Source organism: Echiichthys vipera (genome assembly GCF_963691815.1).
Source record: "Echiichthys vipera genome assembly, chromosome: 16".
In the NCBI taxonomy this organism is placed as follows: Eukaryota; Metazoa; Chordata; class Actinopteri; order Perciformes; family Trachinidae; genus Echiichthys; species Echiichthys vipera.
Window position 1 is genome coordinate 21,446,580 of NC_139841.1, and position 18,550 is coordinate 21,465,129.

The following is an 18,550-nucleotide window of genomic DNA, read 5'->3' on the forward strand; positions in this document are numbered from 1 at the left end:
TAGCAGCGGTACAATACAATATAAAATACAAAATATAAACTACAATGAGAGTACAGTATCACAAATTTAAAACACTATATTACAATATACTATGTGGATTTTAAGGAATTCCATCAAAATCAGAGTTACATCAGGATTTCATCTCTTATCTTTCCGTTCAATGCTTCCCTCAATACAGACCCACTCACACACTTTTGATATTTGCTTATACATGCATTATTTCTGTAGTTTTAGGTTGCATTTTGATTATCTGGCCCGGGACAACAGGTGCAAACGAGCCTCTTTGGCTAACTCTGGCTCACTTACTTGGCTGTTGATTAGTGTGCAATGTCCCTGAAATAAACCAATAAATAACTAAATACAAATAAATATCAGACATCATCTCATCTCATCATCTTCAGCCTCTTATCCAGGGTCGGGTCGCGGGGGCAGCAGCTTTAGCAGGGGACCCCAAACTTCCCTTTCCCGGGCCACATTAACCAGCTCTAACTGGGGGATCCCGAGGTGTTCCCAGGCCAGTGTGGAGATATAATCTCTCCACCTGGTCCTGGGTCTTCCCCGAGGCCTCCTCCCAGCTGGACGTGCCTGGAACACCTCCCTACGGAGGCGCCCATCCTTACTAGATGCCCGAACCACCTCAACTGGCTCCTTTCAACACAAAAGTGCAGCGGCTCTACTCCGAGTTCCGCTTGTACCCGCGACCTTGTTCTTTCGGTCATGACCCAGCTTTCATGACCATAGGTGAGGGTAGCAACAAAGATCAGACATGTTATTATTTAAAGCAGAGTGTTATTATTATTATGCATCTAAAAATGTGTTTGGAGGTGATCTTTAATGCTCAGGTATAGTGGACCGCCATAATCTGGTCATATGGGACTGAGTGCAGCTTCGCCTATCCACGTTTACATCTACACCTTGTCTATATATATATATATATATATATATATATATATATATATATATATATATATGTCCTTATGTTATTGGTCCATATTTAAGTTACATGATCCTGTTGGGTGTAAGAGTTGATACTAACATATGTGTGTCATGATGTGAGGTCAAAGGTCAAAATAACACCCATTTTTCTGTCTCTATCAATTACAAGTTTCTGTAATAGCATTTTAACACAAGTCCATTTTGTTTGTGTGTGTTTACAGGAAGCTGTTCACTTTTACACTGTAAACATGATGTCCTGTTAAGGTGTCTTATAATCCCACGTGGAAAGAACACAATTACATTTATTCATTCAATTCTTATAACTCTTTATTCAACGGCTCTTATTAGAACGTGGTACCAAATGATATAATGTACATATAATGTGAATATAAGCGAACGTTTAGGCTTAGTTCAAAAGTAACTAATTGTATTAACTCAAGTGCTGCACTTACAGATACGTTAAAAATTGCAAATACATTATGAAGTATTAAGATAGGACTTTATTGATTCCTGGGGTAAATTCACAACTTAAATTGAATAAAATGTAATCTAATAATGTACTTTATTCTGAAATGGAAATGGGCCTCTTGATACTATAAGTCAATTTCAATGGTATTAGTAATTCTACACTGTGATATTGCTACATAACTTAAGTAAATATTTGAGTGCTTCTTAATGGTGATGATTGAATAACGAGGCACCGCACAATTACAGCTGGAAGTCACATGATTTTATGCATACGAGACTACAGTGATGAAGAAAGTGTTTATTTTTTTGTGTGTTTTCTTAATGTTTCCTGCTTGATTGATATTGAGGACGAAACATGGCTTAAGTCTCAATTTTATTAATAAATGCGTAAATTAATTCATAAATAAATACAGAAATAAATGGTAAATAAATGCATACATGAATAAATAAATAAATAAATAAATACATAAAAACTACAAAAAAAGAATAAATAAACAAATAAATAAATGCTTTACATTCATTCCTACATGTCAATGCATTTTTATTTCTGTATTTCTGTATCCGTATGTTAATGAGGTAGGAGGTCCTATGTATGTATGTATTTATGTATTTATTTATTTGTGTATTTATTTACACATTTATTTATGCATTTACCTTTTTATTGAGACTTAAGTCATGTTAAGTCCTGCACAGATTGAGAGCCCAGCCGGCACAAACCCAGTTTAGATTAAGACAGATCTTTATGTCGACTGTTTGGCCAACATTAATTGGAGTCAGTCGGACTCTTGTTGGCTTTAGAAATGAAAGGCGGTAGTGTTTCCTGCCGCTGTAACGGTGTCTTGAATCAACTAACAAGGATTTCTTTATGTGACGGCAGGCGGGGGGAGGACCGGCGGAGCATGCACGGAGAGAGGGAGCGCCACTGTGAAGCTCACCGTGCTCATTAACAGAACATCCGCTCAAAACCTTCAAAATAAGACGCATATTTTTTGGTAAATTAAAGTTTTCTGAGCTCATCAACACTTAGAGAATAAGGTCAGGCCAAAAAACATATTTAACTGTTTTTTTTTTTTACTTTTCCTTTTGTTATAAGAACTGTTTCTGATTTAATCTGATGTTTGATTGATTGAAATGTTTATTTTGAATCTGTAAATACAATTATAACAGAAAACAAAAACAATAATAATAAAAATAAAGGAAAAAATTATTGTACCCTTGCAGGCAGACAAAGAAACACAAAAATAAGTCAGCCAGATGGACGTATCTCGTTACATCAATGCCCTTTTTTGGTAAGAGGAAATGAGGCGGAGTCAAAGTCTGACAAGATGGCGGCTCCCATAGGTGAGTACGACTGGTACATCCATTTTTTATACTGTCTATGCTCCTGCCCTCACTAAAAGACTGACTTAGAAGTCGGAATTTCCGATTTCCAATTACAAGTGAACACAACATAGCAGTTGGTGATGATCTAGCCCGGGAATGTCGCCACAGACACATATATCGGAATAATCAACAAAAAGGCAAGTAGAAGTGCTTTCATTAGTGGGTCACATGATCAATCAACATTGCTTTAATTCACTCTTAGATCGATAGTAACTTAAAATATAATTAAATAGATGCAAATCTTAAAGAGTACAACTTAGCTAAACTACAGGATCATTTCAAACTGGAACCATTTCAAAAGGGATTAAGGACTTTTAAAATACAATTTGCACATGTACTGTCTCTGAGCACTGATCTGCTTTTTTATTTTTAATGCCGTTTTATTTTGTTGATTTATCATGTTAAGTTGAGTGTCATGGTTTTAAATGTGAAACTTGTATTTATACTGCTGTCTTAGCCCTGACTCCCTTGGAAAAGAGATTTTAAATCTCAATGGGAATATTCCTGGTTAAATAAAGGGAAATGAAAATGAAATGCTCGACAAGAGAACGAAAAAGCTCAGCAGGATATTTCCCAATATGTCGATGTAAGTTTGGGTCACACTGAAGCACAATTAAAGCAAATTAAACATTTCCAAATATATATTATGACATACTGTGGGTTACCCCTCTAAAATCCGGTAAAACTCCAGCTTCATGAAACAGGCAGTCAAAAAAAATGTATTAAAACCTTTCAACTTAATGCCTGTGTGAGTTAACCAGGATAAAAGGTGTTTGCAGCCAGTATATGTCTTTTATTTTGAAGGCAGCCCCCGTCATGTTCCTGTGTTGTTGTGCCTCTGTCCTGCAGACTTCAAACTCCTCGGCTCACACAGGCGCTCACACAGCCGCTCCTGCACTCCGCGTGTGTCGGCTGTCAGACCGGTGGAGGGCTGCAGGGACGGGACACAAACAAAAACCACCTCACAGGACGGACCGAAGCAACTGCAGCTGGAACAAGAGGTGAGCTGACGGGGTGAGAGTTAAACTACTGATGCAACAACTCCGAAATAGCCATAATGTAAAACATAGTTATTACAATAAGTTTGCTGCATTTATAGAACATACTTTTTATCAGTGATCATGAAAAACAGCTGTATTTAAATCCTATTTCTCTATAATGGACACACTCTGACTATGAAAGCAAACACATGCAACAAAAAAAATACATTAAGTTGCTTTTCTTGGTGTAGGTTGCTTGACTGTTTTAACTGAGAGATGTTGTATCCATCTATTGAGTGCATATACACACTTTTCTGACATACTTAATATGAATGAAACATTCCTCATTGGCAAATATGACCAAAGACCAGTCAGGTTATCAATCTGCCAGTCATGTTTTAGGTCACTTCTAAGCAAAATCAGCCCACAGTAATAATTTCTGGTGGCCCCAGATAATAAAATGATATGCACTCAATGAAAGTGCAGGCTTCTCTTCTGCATCTCGCTCTTGCATGCACACACAGTACACAGCATACTGAGCGAGCCTGAGGTTTTATCAGGAAAATGGTTCTAATCCTGCTTAGTGCACTGACTAACAGGCACCTGGCACCTCTGAAATATTTGGTTTGCAAGCTGGCAGAGTTGTTTTTCTCATATTGGAAGAATGAAACTGGAGATTACATGGGGATTTGGGGTTGTTTAGCAAGCAAGAGGAGAGAAAAGGCTCTGGAGAGTGTACACACACACACAGTATGCTCGGGGTGCATTGCTGTATGATGTGATACTTGATGACATATATGTGCTCTGTTGTGCCTGGAAGATAAAGTTGCCCCATATTATTAGATGCTCAATACATGTGTGTGTTTGTCCTACATGCGTGTTTAGTGCATGTCTGTATGACTCTACGGGAGTGTGTGTTTTCACTTTGTGTTGACGTGCAGACCGCTTGCACTCTCATGTTTCACATATCACATAACAGGAATCCCACAGGGCATTTTAAATGGTGCTGATGTAACGTCCCTGCAGCGTATTGACACATTACATCTGATGATATTACAGTTGCCCTTGTTCAGTTAGATAATGCTGTTTTATAGAAATCGATTAAATTGAATGGAGTGCTTATGAATGGCACTGAAGGGTTTATTCCCTCTAGGGCAGTTGCACCCATGTAAACCAGTATAAATTATCAAGAGCAGAAGGTGGAGCTGGTTCAGTTCATTATTGTAATGAAAAATACACCTGTGTGAGTGTGTGTGTGTGTGTGTGTGTGTGTGTGTGTGTGTGTGTGTGTGTGTGTGTGTGTGTGTGTGTGTGTGTGTGTGTGTGTGTGTGTGTGTGTGTGTGTGTTGTGTTTGTGTGTGAGACGGTTAACTGTCCAGGGAGAAGAGGGAAGTAATGAGCCTTGGCCCTCACTGAACTTGGCTCGCACTTGTTAACGTCTTTCACAACTCATTTGCCAACCATTTCCGTCGGATAATGTTGCACAAGTGGAGCGAATATTTGCAAAGGTGCAGATGATGTGCAATTACGACGGTGTGCTGCAGCAGGTGAACGGCTGTAATGAGGAGAGGTGATTTTGTGTACGCACCGGATTCATTTATCCTGTGTCAACCTCAATTTTGCCTGCGCACTTGCCATGTCTATTATCAGCTATTCATAAATTTCCACTTGTAAAAATCAGTGGCAGCAGCTGTGAAGCATGTGGCGCAGGGAGTGTCTTACGATTACACACTGAGATTTATTATATTGCAGCATAATTACACAGAGATGAGTTGTGTCCTATCAAAGTTGTTGTTGTGTTTTACTAAATGAGGGAGCGGTCACTGATCTCCCTTCTCTGCACAGACATATATAGAGCATTGTAGAGCTGGGGGGATGGTTGTTTTTGTGTTTTGGGTTATAGAAGAGATCAATCTGGGTTTTTTTTTTTTTTTACTACAGGCACTAAAATCAATGTTTGTGTTCCCTGCTGTTCATTTTGGATAGAAACTGTTTATGATGGCCGACAGACACAGAGCACATCTCCATGTTTCTTCATAACAAACAGACAGTTACTGTAGTTTTAAAGCTGATACAGCTATCCACTTCTTTTTATTATTTATAAGCCAACATAAAGATGCTGATATATTTACGATAAGCTTAAAATCTGACGTATTAAATGTATAATCCAACCAACAATGTACAGTATTAGCCTTTTTTCTTTTTTACCTGGCATAACATAAACATTCCTGATAAAAATCACTGCAGTGAAACACAAAATATGTTTTTCCAAGTTCTTATCCTCTGTTCCTGTGTTAAATTAATATATTGATTATTTGTTATATCAAAATTACTGATGCACGATATGGATTTTTTTCAGCTGATGCAGATAACCGATAACTACCTGCTTCTCACGGTCAATACCGATACCAACAGAATCAATAACTTCACATCTTTGTCTTTTAAAAAAATAGTTTGTAACTTGTAGTTTCTCCAAACCTGAGGGTGAGAAAGGCTAAGGTGGAGGATTTAATATTCCATAGCTCCGACTCTAACGGACAGCACTGACATCAATCAAAATATCCTTTGGCTTTTCTAGAGAATTTTGCCTAAAGAATAAAATAAAAGAGGCCTCGGGGAAGACCCAGGACTAGGTGGAGAGATTATATCTCCACACTGGCCTGGGAACGCCTCGGGATCCCCCAGTTAGAGCTGGTTAATGTGGCCCGGGAAAGGGAAGTTTGGGGTCCCCTGCTAAAGCTGCTGCCCCCGCGACCCGACCCCGGATAAGCGGATGAAGATCAGTTGAGATGAGATGAGAGATGAATAAAATAAAACAATCTGTGACATAATCTGTCAAATTAGACATGTCAATATAAACTTAATACGTGTTTATTGGCGGCTCACACACCAACTTTAAAGGTGCATATCGCCACCTACTGTATCAGAGTGCTTCGACAATGAAAGCAAGTTCGCTTCGTATAATTTATAATTATCCGTTTAATACACAATAATATAAATTTTGAATTCAGGCGACAATTGATGATTATATTAATTATCGATAAATTGTCTATAAAATGCCAGAAAACAGTCAAAAATCTATCTATCTATCTACTCATCCACACATCCATCCATCTATCTGTATATCTATCTTACTGCGTATTCACTGCTGTTGCAATGACCCATTTTCCCCATGGGGCGCATTAAAGTTTCATCTGATACCATCTAACCTAACTGTGAAGAAATGAGAACACTTTGAGGACCAACGCAGAGAAAGGGAGACGGGAGGAGGCGAGGCAGAGGAGGAAGGCGGGGAGGGTGGTGAATGTTAACACGGGCCGCTTGTAGTGAAGTAGAGAAGTGTAATGTGGGTTTTTTTAAGGGCCCTCCAGATGGCACGTCGACAGGATGGTTCCGGGGAAACCGGCCCCTAATGAATGGGAGGGAGAATCACCTGAGGGGACAAGAGACATCAAAGAAACCTTTCTCTGCTCCGTTCTCCTTCTTTCCTCCTCCCACATGCTCACTTTATACTGACTTCTTCATTTTCTCCTCTCACACCATGTATCTGATCTACCCACTTAATAGTTCCCCCAAGTAATCTGTGGGCATAGCTCTCACCAGCCCCCTTTTTTCCACTCATTTTTTAGAATTTATCTTAATTAATCTCTCTTCTCTTCTCTTCTCCTAGTTTTCCTCCCCAGAGGACATTCCTCATTTTTACAGTGAGATAGCTGCAGGGCAGGTTCAGACAGAGCTGTCTGAGAAGAAGCCCTGACATTCACTGAGGCCAACATGCACATAAACACGTTAACAACCTTGACCTGTAACAAATACAGAACCCACCAGAGGCTGTAGGAAGACAGGATAGATAGACGTGGACAAACAGCATGGAGCGGAGTTTAAACATGCATGATTCTGTGGTTTATTAGGCTGTTTGAAATGATCACAGAGACCACTTACTTAGAGAGACTGGATGTGTACGGGAGGAGGGGGTTGTTTAAAAGATTAATACATCCTGGCACTAACATAAACATTTGTGCATGCTTCAGTATGGGATGAGTTTTAAATGGGAAGGCAGAGTTTGTTTTTTGTAAATGACCATAACATGTTTGGTTTAGCATGTTTTAGTCCTTTACATAACAGCTAATCATTTTTACAAACCACTGCAACTAAGTCATCTGTGTACTTTGTTTTAGGTGTCCGATGTTTCCATACATTACTGTACAATACTGTACATTACTGTATGATCATATTGTTTCTCCAAACTTTTTTTCTTAGCTCTTTAACATTAAGTCTGATTCATTTTTGTTCCAATTTATATATGTGTGAGGCAAAATGCAGACTGTCTAAATAGGTCAGCTCCTAAAGGGGACCTCCTTTAATATTTCACATCAAGATCGGTTTACTAATCATTGTTGAGTCCTTCTCAGCCCGTGGAAACACTTTGTATCATGTCTCTGGTGGCTCTTGAGGAGCCTTGTTATAAGTATATAATGATGACATCAGGGTTTTTCTCAGCTTGAGTTTAAAGACTTCACATTTAATGCCCCTCCGATTGTAACGCAGTAAGGGACGGTCTAACAGAGAAACACTATTGGTTGCATTTTGTGAGCATGTGTGATTAAGTGCTTTTGGAGTTTGACGGTTTAGGGACTGATAGTCAGGATATCTTAATTAATGCAGTAGCTGATGCAAAGGGGTTGCTGCGTGTCCTGCCAAAAATATCTGCTATGTTGAACTATACAGTAGTTCAGCTCTCTATTTCTCTCATTAGTGCAGCAACACTGCAAAACTAGACACATTTATAGTGTGTGGGCTGGCCATATTGTGCTTTAATATTCTTTTTAATTCACATTGTGATATGAAATCCACCTAAGTTCATTACTGAATGTGAGACTGTTCCACGTAGGGCTGTCCAGAATTCAATTTTTTGAGCTCTGAATACTTGGTACTAATCAACAGCTAATAGTCAGTAATTCACTGTAATTACTGTTCTTAGCGGTACAGTTCTGTCCTGCAGCTGCTCTCTGATGCCCACACAGCAACCGAGCGTGAGGAGACAAGGGAAAGGTGACCGTACATGACAAATGTATTTGTGCAAATGCAGTGATGTAACGATCACAACTGAGTTTGATTAAGTTTGTCCAGTACTTATGTAAAACAGTTTTTTTATCTAAACATTTAATCAGCATTTGCAGTTACGCACACAGAGGCCATGGCCTTTGGTGACGTCACTGCAGAGACATACCAAGATCAGTCCAGAACTTTGAGTTGTTTCTTAAAATTCATCATTACATAACTAATGCAAGTGCCTGTTGAGGACGTTTAGCTGCGTAGAACATTGGCCTTTGCATAACAGATGCTGAATGTTGGCCAGATAAAACAAACATGAAATATTCTGACTAGTTTTATCCAGGGCTTAAAGTCAAGTCAGTCTCGAGCCTCCTGAGGTTACAGGTTTATCTAACAAAGAGAGCTGAAGAGTGCATCTGGAAGGAGCAACCGGATGGCATAACACGCAGTCGTAGATGGTGTTTCTCTTCATTAAATCCCCTGAAAACCAGTCCGCTACAGTTAATGTGATTCCGACAGAAGTGTCTGCAACATGCACAGGTTGCAGTGTTTCAGTGGAATTAATAGATTAGCGGATAATTGGTAGTAATTGCGCCAAACACTACGGTAAATTTCAGCCTGCGTGCACATCTTTTAAGCCTACAGTGTTGAAACAGAACAGCTAACGTTTGTATTAGAACAACAAGTTAGCGACCGTCTTGCAGATTCTCTCTGTTGCGCACTCAGCAACCAAGCGTGAGGAGACGAGAAGAGAGAACAGCGCCTGTAAGCGACAACAAAACACAGTAAAGACTCTCACATTGGGCTGAAATGCAAACACTGTGCTGCAACATGTGTCTTTTGGTTTGATAAAATGCATGATTGTTTAAGGAATGTGTAAAAAAAACAACAACAAATAGCCGAATGCCAACATTTCAAAACAAATACCCTCTAAATAAAATGGATATCGAAATATTGGAATGAGTGGTCCAGCCCTAATTCCATGCAGGGGCCGAATGTTTGTTGTTTCATTCGCTGTTAGAGATGTTAGCTGCACAGAGGTCGAGGTGAGCACAAAGTGTGCAGTGGAAATGGCTTTGATGTCAGCCCAACAATAAATTCTGCATTCTTATTTCAATTTTCCCTCTATGTGGAAGAGCGACACACATAAATCAATGCAGTACTTTAAACTGATTAACCTCGCAATGATTATATAACTTTATGCAGATTGGATATTCACCGTAATGGATTACACAACTCAAGCAAGTTTCATTAGTCAGCAGAAATGAATGGAAAACAAAGGCTCCCAGGAAGAGAAGGAAAATATACGTTTGATAACTCTCGAGCGTCAACATTAAAATTGGCAGCAAAATAATGAATTCATTGCCATTAATTAGAAAAAACACGGAAACTGAAACACTCCTTCAAAGGAGATATAAAGTATCTTCTCTGTCATCTTTTTTTTAAAGATAATTTCCCTCTCTTCTATTCACATCCTCTCAATAAATGCATCTGCAAAGTGAGTCTTCCTCTGAAGTGCACATATATACTGTAGGGTCTCAGTGCATACACCGTCCTTTATACCTGAATATATTAAATACCGGCAGAAAGCAAAGATAATGGGCTCTTTAAATGTGACAGCCCGGGCTGAGATACTACATTAGTCATGATGAGAGGGTCACAAGGTTGCTTCTCAAATGCCTCAGACATTTGAAGGTTGACCCTTGTAGGCTGTAGTACAGAGAGCAGCGCACACACACAGATAACCTGTCACCTGTGTGTGATTTCTGCTGTACTAGTGTGACTGACAACCAGAAATGAGTCACAGGGCTGAGAAGAAATTCATTCTTCCTGTTTTCTGGCATCAAAAGTTGCTCTTTTTTCCACCCATTTTCCACTTAATTTCACAAAGATAAACGCAGCACTTTTGACAAGTGTTAGGAGGCTAACATTAATATTTTTCTGCAAATGAAGCAGATGCATACATGTACAAGTTCCCTCATAGATACACACTAATTGAAGCAAACACAAACACACGAATGCCCCATGGGCAGGAAGCTGCAGCAGGAGGGGAGGAAGTGATTTCAGAGGCTGAACCAGATGCTGCAGAGCTCTGTTTTGGAAACATCTCTGGCCAAAAAACACTAAATTATTCTCTTTCTCCTCTCTTTTTCTCTTTTTTGTGACAGCCTGGTCATGTATTTCACGTCTCTGTCTCTGACCCTCTCCCACTCTCGTCGCTGCATCTCTGTTTCTATTTCTAGCAGAGAGAGTGAAAAGGTGATAAGGGGGGAACGCACATTTATCAGTTATGTCATCTCAGGAAGTGGAGTGAATGTATCCTCTGCTTTGTTTCTCTGTTGGTAAACGAGCCTGACAGTGTTTGTGTTTCATGTAGATGTATTAGTTCTGTCATGTAAAGAGGACTTTGCAAACTGGGCAAATGAGATCTTTGATAGACGATGTGATAGGAAGAGTTACGGTCGGAACAAGCACCAGGGAACTGTTATCAGGGGCTATTCGTTCGCAGAGTTTGAGAGGGAAGTCACAGCTCCAAACAGGAACTGTTAGATTTGATATCAGGTTCCCTCTGAACGTTTCTGCCCAGAACATCCTGTAAATACAGTAGCGTGCAGTCGGGTCGTGTTTCTCCAAAAGTTGATTCTGTTTAAACTTTTCCCTGCTGGGCCATTGTGGTTGTTTTTTTTCCGGCATACCCTGCGCTCCTCACCGCCACAGCCTGAACACACTAGCCACATTCAAATGTTCAGGAGGACTGGGTTAGCATGTGAACATTTGCTGATTAGCGCTGAACACAAAGTGCAGCTGGGGCTGATGGGAATGTTTTGGTTTCGCAGAAATGGAACATGAATTTCTTGACACTGTCGAGATATTTCACTCAAAATCACAAATGTGAACCGCGCGGTGGCACTAGAGGGAAAGTTGGAGGATCGCCAAATTCATAAGGATACATCTTTTGGGAAACACGAATATCTGTTTAAACCTTTGTGGAAAATACAGCAAGTAAATGTTGAGATATTTCAAACAATATGTCATATTGTAGCAACCCATCAAATAGTTTTTGAAACTGGCTGAGCATCCCTAGAGTGACAGAATAATTTTACATAATAATACTTGTTTTTCACAATGTGTACAGGACACATAAATATCACACATCAAATGTTCTTTCAGTAAGTAGTTTAAAGATAAGCATCATATGAGCACAAGTGAGGTAAATTACAGATGTCTGTTCCGACATTGCACCACCCATAAAATCAAACATGATTATTTAGCTGCCAGTGGTCCTGTGTTGCTGACAGGCCTATCCCCGTCGGGAGTCATGTAACCAGAACTGAATCAACTCATTCATTCCCGCTGAGACTCAGTGGTTTGACTGTGACTCTCCGCTCATAAATCTCAGTCACACCAGCCAGTTTTCATGGATGAATCTTTCTCCTGTAACGTAACAGCAGGGAGTGACTGCTTCGCCACAGAGGATCACACCGCTGTTGCGTTTGTGATGGCAATTGTCTCTAAAAGTGTCACGTCTAAGCAATGTCACAGGGGAAATACAGTGCTGTCAAATACACATGCATCATTGTTGGTCCAGTGACATTAGCATTTTATTACCTCTGCCAAGGAGGTTGTGTTTTTGGCTCGGTTTGTCGGTTGTTTGTGATTACGGGGGAAATTACTGGACTGATTTTCATGGGATTTGGTGGAAGGGTGCAGCATGGGCCAAAGAAGAACCCATTAAGAGTGAATCCAAATGACAAGGCGGACGGACAAATTATTTTTCACTTCCGTTAACACTGCGAGACAATGCGGCCATTTGTGCTGCATTCATGGGGTGTTGGAATAATTTAAAAAATGACTTCCTCGCTGGGAAAATTTAAGATGCATCAACACTGTGAGATAGAGCATGTCTTGGCATAGGTCTGTGTTCTCTGAGTGCTCTTGTAGTATTTCATATGATTTATATTATTGCTGAAACTATTTGTCAATGAGTTAATCAACAGATAATTACAACTATATAACTATAGTATAACGTTATCCCAGCTCCGTTGAGCCAGACTAACTAATTAAATGAAAAAATGTATATATTTAAAGGAAAACTTTACTTTTTAGGGAAATATCCTTGTTTGATTTTGTATACACTGAACAACTCAAGAACATGTAAATTAGAGAGATTTGGAGCTTTGGCAAAAGAGCCAGATTAGCCATTTCACCGCTTTTTCCAGTCTTTATGCTGAGCTAAGATAAATCACTTTGGGCCGTAGCGAAACATTAACTGGATCCAGTTTCTTAAACGTAAGGATCTCCTTTATTTCTCTGTTGCATATAACTGTAAATGTGTTATATCCTTGGGTGAATATCGTTGTTGGTCAGACAAAAACAGCAATTTGAAGCCATCACTTTGAGGCAACTTGTGACGACATTTGACAAAATGATTAACCGGGGAAAAAACAAAACAAATGAATTGATATTTTGTATTTCGTTTACAGTGTACATGTAGAGAAAGAGTTCTTGGCATTAAAGATATGTGAAGAAAATGTGTTAAACTACTTTTATCATTAGTTGTTTTACAATAAATAACTAAAAGTGATATTTGCTCTGCTCCTAAATGAGGTTTACTGTAGTTTAAAATGCAAAGTAGGTCATTTGTTGACCAATAAAAAGACATGTTGTTGACTTTCACAATGTCAGAACCAAGTGCATACTTTAATTTGTTTGAATGCCTTGTGGTTCGTTGGCATCGAAAGTACAGTTTGATACAGGAAGTCATGAAACCAGGAAAATCAAAGTCATTTGGGAGAAGTGATGTAATTATTTAAATATTCCCAGCTTGTGATCACATGGATACAAGACATAACGAGAGCCACTTGTGAAGCAACCAGAGAAAGCCATTAAACTGCCACCGCACCATTAATGTGGACTCATACAATGACATCATGAGGAGTTTCCTGTAATTGAAAGGATAATGCTCCATCACAGCAGCCATAGTTTGCTCCTCAGCTCTCACTCACCCACTTTTACCCCCGAGCACCCTCTCCTCAAACATTTCCTGAGTCGGCAGTGGAGGTCCTGCTGGAGAGACGCCCTGTCTCTCCTGATTCAGCCGTCTGTTAGAGCACAGTCCGGTATTCACTCCTGCCACATACTAATCCTTTCATTAGGTTCGGCTTCAGGCTGCCCCGTCAAAGAGCTGACTGTGTGGGGAGTCAAGAGAAGCTGAGACTGATACACAGAGATACATTTACAGATACATACTGTAACTCAAACACTGAAACACCGTCCCACAAAAACATAAATATATATATATGCTCAAGCCTCACATTCATGCATCCAAATACACCTTAATGTCACTCACTTTTTCTCTACCATACTGGTTTAAGATATGAGACAGCATCTGCCCTCTTATGTTATATTTGTGGCCATATTTGTTAATATTCACATAATGATCACCTTTTTGGCTTGGGAGGCCTTAAAATGAAGCAATGTCCATTTTTTTCCATCTTTGAGTCATTTAAAGGGCCTGAGGATATTGAAGTATTTCACAAGACAAAGGCAAAAGCAGGAAAAATGTAATGCTTTAAATCAGATGAAGTCCATTTTTTTTTAACAAATGAAACAAACAAGATATAACATTTTAATCCTTAATGAGCTTTAGAGGGATTTAAGGTGTATTTTGTTACCTTTGGGCAAAGCCATGCTAGCTGTTCACCTCCATTTCTAGTCTTTCTGCTAAGCTAACATGCACCTAGCTGTAGTATGAGGTAAAGTAAAATAAAACTGCCCTTTTATATGCTTTAATTAACCTATTAGAGAAACTTCATTTGGAAATGCTGCCTTTGATTCAGCCATTCAAACATCACATTAAAAAGGCTTCGTGATGAATGTAAGAATTTTAAATGGACAAGAATATAAATTCAGAAGAGATCATGTATCTCAAGAGATGCTGTGTTTAAATAAAGATAGATAAATGAACAGAGTATGGCACATTAACTCACCCACTGTATACGGTATATACTGCAGGTATGTATATAAATAGATTTATAGATATGTCCCAGTTTCCTTTATATCCACTGAACACTCACAATAACATACTTTTTAGCACCCTTGCACTCTGCCTCACATATCCTCACACATCATCATGTTTTCCTGAAGCTCCAGTCATAAAGGAATGCTTAGTATGGCGAAGGCAGTTCAACCCTTTTGCCTTTTTGGTGGAGTTTAAGAATGATTATCTGACAACCCTCTCTCCTTTCTGTTTTCTCTGTCAGGAAAACAAAACGAGGAAACCACTGGTCACCGCAGAGGATTTGCTTTAACATGAAGTGTACATTTTTGCTCCATCTGTTACGCCGCTTCATCCGTTCTGATGAGAAGAGGACGTCTCGTCTGACTGTGGGAGTCAGTGAACAGATGAGTCACATATGAGTGATGATGTAACAGTGTTTGGGCCTAAGTCTGCTGGCTGACCATGGAGCTAATTGGACCAACAGAAGGGAAAAAAGCATTTTTTCTCATACGTTCACTCTGCCAATGACAAAACAAGTTGCAATCTCCAGCAGTGGAGAGGCAATGACCTAATTCAGATAAAATGACCTCATACTGATAAGTATACGCCTCCTCACTGGGTGATGGAACATAATCACAAATGGACTCTTATCATTGTGGCCGGAGTGTGTGAGGTTACATGATATTTCTGTGTGTGTGTCGATGTTTAACTCATAGGAGTGAGTTTTGATGCTACATGCAGTGATGTTGCGGCGTGGAATGCTTGCCTGGGTCTCCCGTGTTGGAGGCATCCTGGTGCTCCTCTGCTGCTCCCTGTCGCTCCTCTATGTGATGACCTGCAGTCCGCCACACTCTGATGACCCTCCGCTGAGCCACGCTCTTCCCCGCGCCGGACCTAACCACCCCAGCCTCGGTGGTACAGCAGGTGGGACAGGAGGAGCCCGAGCTGGGGCTGCTCAGAATGGCGGATCCCCCGGTGTTCAATCTTATCAGGTGCTCCTCCAAGAGCGCGAGGAGCAGCATCGCCTCCACATCTCCTCCTTGAAAAAGCAGATAGCTCAGCTCAAGGAGGCTTTGCAGGAGCGTAGCCAACAGCTGAAAGGAGTGCAGGAGAGCCTGAAGAGAGCTGCTGGGGGCCCAGCAGAGGGACAGGAAGGTGGGGTTGGGTCACAGGGAGGTGATCTCAGGGACGCTCAGGGAGCCAAGAGCCAGCAGGCCGACCTCCAGGAGTTCCTGCGGGGCCAGCTGTCAAAGGCTGAGGTTACTGCAGGGACCAGGCTGCCCAGCGAGTATGCGGTAGTGCCCTTTGAGAGTTTTACCCTGCAGAGGGTGTACCAGCTGGAGATGGGGCTGACGCGTCACCCCGAGGAGAAGCCTGTGAGGAAGGACAAGAGGGAGGCACTGGAGGAGGTGCGGGAGACGGCCCTGCACATCCTCAACAAACCATCATCCCAGCAAGACCGCAGGGGTGCAGCGGAAAGAAGTCAAACAAGCAAAGTGTACACACCGTCTGACTTCATCGAAGGTGAGAACACATTAACAGGAAACAGGAAATTATTTTTAGGTGAAACTAATTTGCCACGCTAAATATGTTAAGGAAATGCAATGCTGCGGTACTTTTCTGATAACATAACTTTTTACCTACAATACAATATTAGGTTGCTACAGAATTAATTAACTTTTTTTATAGTAATGTTTAGGCACAGTTACAGTCCACAGTTACTTAACATCTACTGAAACAGCAATCTTTCCCTGACCTTAACCAAAGTGCTTCTGTTGCATAAACTTAACCGAAAGGTCAAGATGCCAAACAGAGTACATGTTTGGAAATTCGGACATTTATGTTGGACTGTGCATAGCCCTGAGTAAAGCATGTTAAAGGCAACCCCACTCTTGTCCGCCTTCTAGGTCATGACGTAACATTTGTCACCAAAACATAATCTGGAAAACCAATATAAACTTAATTTCCTGGATACATTTTTTCTACATCCAAACACTCAATTTTCTTCTTCAACCTTGAATCACTTTGATCTTATTTTTTTTCTGTGCGTGAATCCCTGGAAGGTCAGAGATATGAGTGTGTTTGTGTACAAGCACCGGCAGGATAATTTAATCTAATTTGTTCGGCTCAGCTCTGATCACAACCTCAGGAAATGAACTCAGATCCTCCTCATTCACAGTGGAGCATCTCTTCAAACGTGGTATTTTGGTTTCAGTGTGTGTGTGAGTGTGTGTGTGTGTGCGCGTGTACCTGCTCTTTGAAGGTCACAACCTTCAGCGAGTGAGTGGGCGGAGGATTTCAAGTGAGCAAAAGGGGCATGTGGCTCGTAGGAAATGAGCCACAGGTCACTATATGGAGCTGGTGTGTGGTCCTGTCTAACCCAAGTGTGTTTATGTGACGGTGATTTGAATAGATGTGCATGGATTTGTGTGTATCTGGGTGTAAACAACCTCCACAATTCATCAACAAGGCAGCAGGGGAGTGCAGCTAGCTTTTAATGTAATAGTGACTCCCCCCTGCTCACAATTATTATTTCTTTTGCACTTAATGCTCTAAATGGACTCAGAAATCGATTTTGAGCTAATCTTGAACAAGCAGGGGTTTATCCAATCTGCCAGCCACACAAGTGAAATGCAGTCTAGATGGTCAGACTGACAAAAGCTTCTTGGGGATGATTTCAGGGCTGTGTTGGCAAGCTACTGAGCTGAAACTGCACACAAATAGAGGATGTGTGCAATTTGAACCAGCCAACCACTGAGTTCTCTCCTTAGATAGGGACAGAAAAGTGCAGTTGGACAGAGACAGGAAGCGAAGGCATTTAGTCTAAATTGCTCAGCCTATTGACTTAATGAAATCCTATCATGCTCCATCACAGGAAACTGGCCAACTTAACAGGAAAGCTTAATTCAAGCTGCTATCAAACTAAATCGTAAATCGTTGCCCACACACACAGACAACTTTCTGTTATCTTGCTTACTTCTTGCTTACTTTTTTATTTATTTCTGTCTGCTGTTTTTCTGCCACCCAAGCTCTCTGCTGTTTCTTTCTAGTGATTTGTTTCTTTTCTTCCTCTTTCTCTCTGTTTGTTTCTTTTCTCTCCGGTCTCACTTGTCACTTTCTATTTTCCATTTCCCTTTTCTCGCTGGCCCCGCAGACCCCAGTAGGTTCATTTGCAAGTAATAATCCTTGTAATAGCAGAGTAATTGAAAAACAACTTCTTCTCTCTGGAGAATCAAGCTGATTGAAGGCCTGCAACAAAAGAAAGTCGGTCTGGATGACCAGAATAGCTTTTCTTTCAGTGAATGTGTGTGTTAAATGTGTACGTAGAGTTGTGGCTCTTTGCCCAGCTGCAGCTGAGTGCATGGACAGTCCCGTGGCCTCATATGCCCTCTTTCTTCCCCCCACACATATAAACACAGCACCAGTCATGAGCTGATGCTAAAAATGATGTCCACTTTAAAAAAAGATGTTTTTCCAGATATTTTTTAAGATTAGATTTTAAGATCAGGGACAAACATGAACCTTGGTACATAGAAACACAGAAATCCTCAAGGGATTTAAAGAAAAGCTGCACCACAAGAAAAACAAAATCACTGCAACAGAGAAAGACACAGAGGAACCACAGGCACAAAAATCTCCTTTGGAACAAAAAGACAGTCACGTTTTGTTGTTGCAGAGTTACATTAAATCATTGTAAATCAATATTTTGTGATGAACTGATTAATCC

General features: G+C 40.4%; 1 protein-coding gene across 1 annotated transcript in view; it reads left to right on the plus strand.

The window, feature by feature from the left end:
* Nucleotides 1–3,696: 3,696 nt before the first annotated feature.
* Nucleotides 3,697–18,550, plus strand: part of csgalnact1a (chondroitin sulfate N-acetylgalactosaminyltransferase 1a) — a 33,095-nt gene continuing 18,241 nt past the window's right edge. The window contains exons 1-2 of the mRNA XM_083930375.1: nt 3,697–3,788; nt 15,086–16,347. Of these exons, the coding sequence (XP_083786501.1) occupies nt 15,552–16,347 (796 nt within the window). The 5' untranslated portion in view covers nt 3,697–3,788; nt 15,086–15,551. The remainder of the gene's footprint in view (nt 3,789–15,085; nt 16,348–18,550) is intronic.